The sequence below is a fragment of the Aplysia californica genome, unplaced genomic scaffold (genome assembly GCF_000002075.1).
Source record: "Aplysia californica isolate F4 #8 unplaced genomic scaffold, AplCal3.0 scaffold00466, whole genome shotgun sequence".
Taxonomy (NCBI): Eukaryota; Metazoa; Mollusca; class Gastropoda; order Aplysiida; family Aplysiidae; genus Aplysia; species Aplysia californica.
In genome coordinates, this window is record NW_004797736.1 from 518,754 (window position 1) to 521,403 (window position 2,650).

Below are 2,650 nucleotides of genomic sequence, written 5' to 3' on the forward strand. Positions count from 1 at the left end.
ACAGACAGACAGAGATAGTCAGACAGACAGATAAATAGACGGAGCGAGAGAAGGGGGAGAAGAAGAGAGAGACAGACAGACAGACAAAACCAACAGACACGCAGATAGACAGGGCGAGAGGGTGTGAAAAAGAAAAAGAAAGAAAGAGAGAGAGACAGACAGACAGACTGACTGACTGACTGACTGACAGACAGGTAGACAGAGGGAGAGAGGGGGGGAGAGAGAAAAAGACAGACAGACAGAGAGGGAGAGAGATGACAGGGGGACACTGGAGAACGAGTAGATTTGTTGAAAACTAAACTGATTACATGTATTCTTTTTAATTATGGTGATTTTTTTTTCAGATCTATAGAAACGAAGAAAAATGTATCTGCGTCTATTTGTTCATAAGAATGTAGGTGCCTATGTTAACTTAAGCCAAAAACAAGTCTTACAATTTATGGCGGAGGGAGGCAGGGGAGTTGCCTAAAATATGCGATAGAATTCACAGGCCTCCTTTCTTTAAAGGCCTAGTAACCCAGTGAACTAACCACAGACGGTACTACATTTTCTCATGACATATGACAGCATCCCTGAGCATCGCCGTGGCAGCAATCACCGCGCGTAAGTGTTATGGAGTGTCACCTCTCTATTACTGTAAACCCTCTCTGGCGGGGAAAATGCTATACAAATGCTATCTATTATTATTATTATTAAGCTCATTCAGAATAATAATGATGATGATGATAATAAAATTAATAAATGGGTCCGGCCCGGTCATAATCAGTCGTAAGACACAATGTGCTATTTGGCACTACGAGGCTGGAAAGGCTAAAAAGTGACTTTCCATTAAGAAAGAAGAGTAAGTGGAAGCTCCTTCAGAATAAGTAGTGGTTAGGCTACCGGACTCGTAATCATGAGGTGGTGGCGTAGTGGTTAGGCTACCGGACTCGTAATCGTGAGGTGGTGGCGTAGTGGTTAGGCTACCGGACTGGTAATCGTGAGGTTGTGGTGTTGGTGGTCTAGTGGTTAGGCTACCGGGCTCGTAATCGTGAGGTTGTGGTGTCGGTGGTCTAGTGGTTAGGCTACCGGACTGGTAATCGTGAGGTTGCGGGTTCGAGCTGCTGCCCAATGTTTTGTCCTTGGGAAAAACACTTTACACAAATTTTCCTCACTTCACCCTGGTGGGAACGGGTACCCGGCAATAGACAGCGAAAGGTCATGTCTGTATATTTGTGTTTTAGCGCCTATAAATGTCTGCTTGACTGTATGCTTCCCCGTGGGTGGTTGGTGGGTGCCCTGGTGTAGTTTGCTTCTTTCCTATCCATCTATCGTCTTTATCTCCCCTCCTTCTTTTTTGTGTTTGTTACTCTCTTGTAACGCCTCTAATCTTCTGGCGCTCATATGACCTTATGCAATTGCGAGCACAGTAAAACCTCTACTAAAACTGGGGGAAAAAAAAAACATCATTCCAACTCGCCAGGCTGACGCCAGACCAGTACATCAAGACGCCGTCTGGCAACTACTTCTGCAAGGCCTCCATGAGGAAAGGACTCCTGCCAGAGATTCTGGAGCATCTTTTGTCAGCCAGGAAAAAGTGAGTTTGTTCAGAATGGCTCCGCACCAACTAACTGACACTGTAGAAGGGATCTAGGAACTTTCAAGACAGGATTTACGAATAATAATGAAAATGGAAGTCCAGAATGTCTAGGCTACTTACAATCCCCCAGGGTGGTTCCACTGACTGAAGTGTCTTTAGGCCATTCCCAAAGCCGGGGGGGGGGGGGCATTAACATCTAGAGTTCTTATGCACAGTAGAATTGTAGTTGTAAATGGGCTGGTTCATCAATGTCATGCTCATAGCTGTGTGTGAACTGCAACAGGGAACTGCAGCTTTTTCTTTCCTAATCCTTACTATTGTCATTTTTCCTCTACTTGTTCTGTATGTTTGTCACACTCTGGTAACCCGCTATTTCCAGGCTGCCTTGATAGTCGAAGCAGACTTTGTGCTGTTGAGGCTAGCGAGGTGAGCAGAGTAAGTCTGATTCCCTGTAAGGACTTCTCTGTTGACATCCACTTCTTGGTGTTCGTATGACCTCATGCAGTTGCGAGCGCTGTAAAACCTCTACTAAAACAAAACAACTTGCTGACTCACTGATGCTGCAGAAGAGATCTAGGAACTTTCAAAACAGGATTTACGAATAATAATGAGAATGAAGTCCATAAAGTCTGTGGGAGTCGTGTCCCTTACCATTATTACTTTAACTACACTTCTCCCTCCGAGACCTAACTTTGACAACACACTCTATGGAACATTACAGCAACTGCAGCAAACCTGCACTTATCACTACATGGCATTGGACAGAAGGGCGAGAGCCCAGCTATTGCTAGATCGATAACAACAACAACAACCATTATGACTTACATTACTGTTGATGTCTGCTTTGAATCATCATCATTGCCTTTCTCACCCTGCATCAGGGTATAGGCCACGGACAAACACTTTCTCACCCTGCACCAGGGTATAGGCCACGGACAAACACATTCTCACCCTGCACCAGGGTATAGGCCACGGACAAACACATTCTCACCCTGCACCAGGGTATAGGCCACGGACAAACACTTTCTCACCCTGCACCAGGGTATAGGCCACGGACAAACACATTCTCAC

The 2,650-nt window shown here is 45.4% G+C and overlaps 1 protein-coding gene across 1 annotated transcript in view; it reads left to right on the forward strand.

The window, feature by feature from the left end:
- Window positions 1-830: 830 nt before the first annotated feature.
- LOC101856369 (DNA polymerase delta catalytic subunit) overlaps window positions 831-2,650 on the forward strand; it is a gene marked incomplete at its 5' end in the record, with an annotated part of 16,659 nt that continues 14,839 nt past the window's right edge. The window contains 2 exon segments of the mRNA XM_013086424.2: window positions 831-841; window positions 1,463-1,576. Of these exon segments, the coding sequence (XP_012941878.2) occupies window positions 831-841; window positions 1,463-1,576 (125 nt within the window).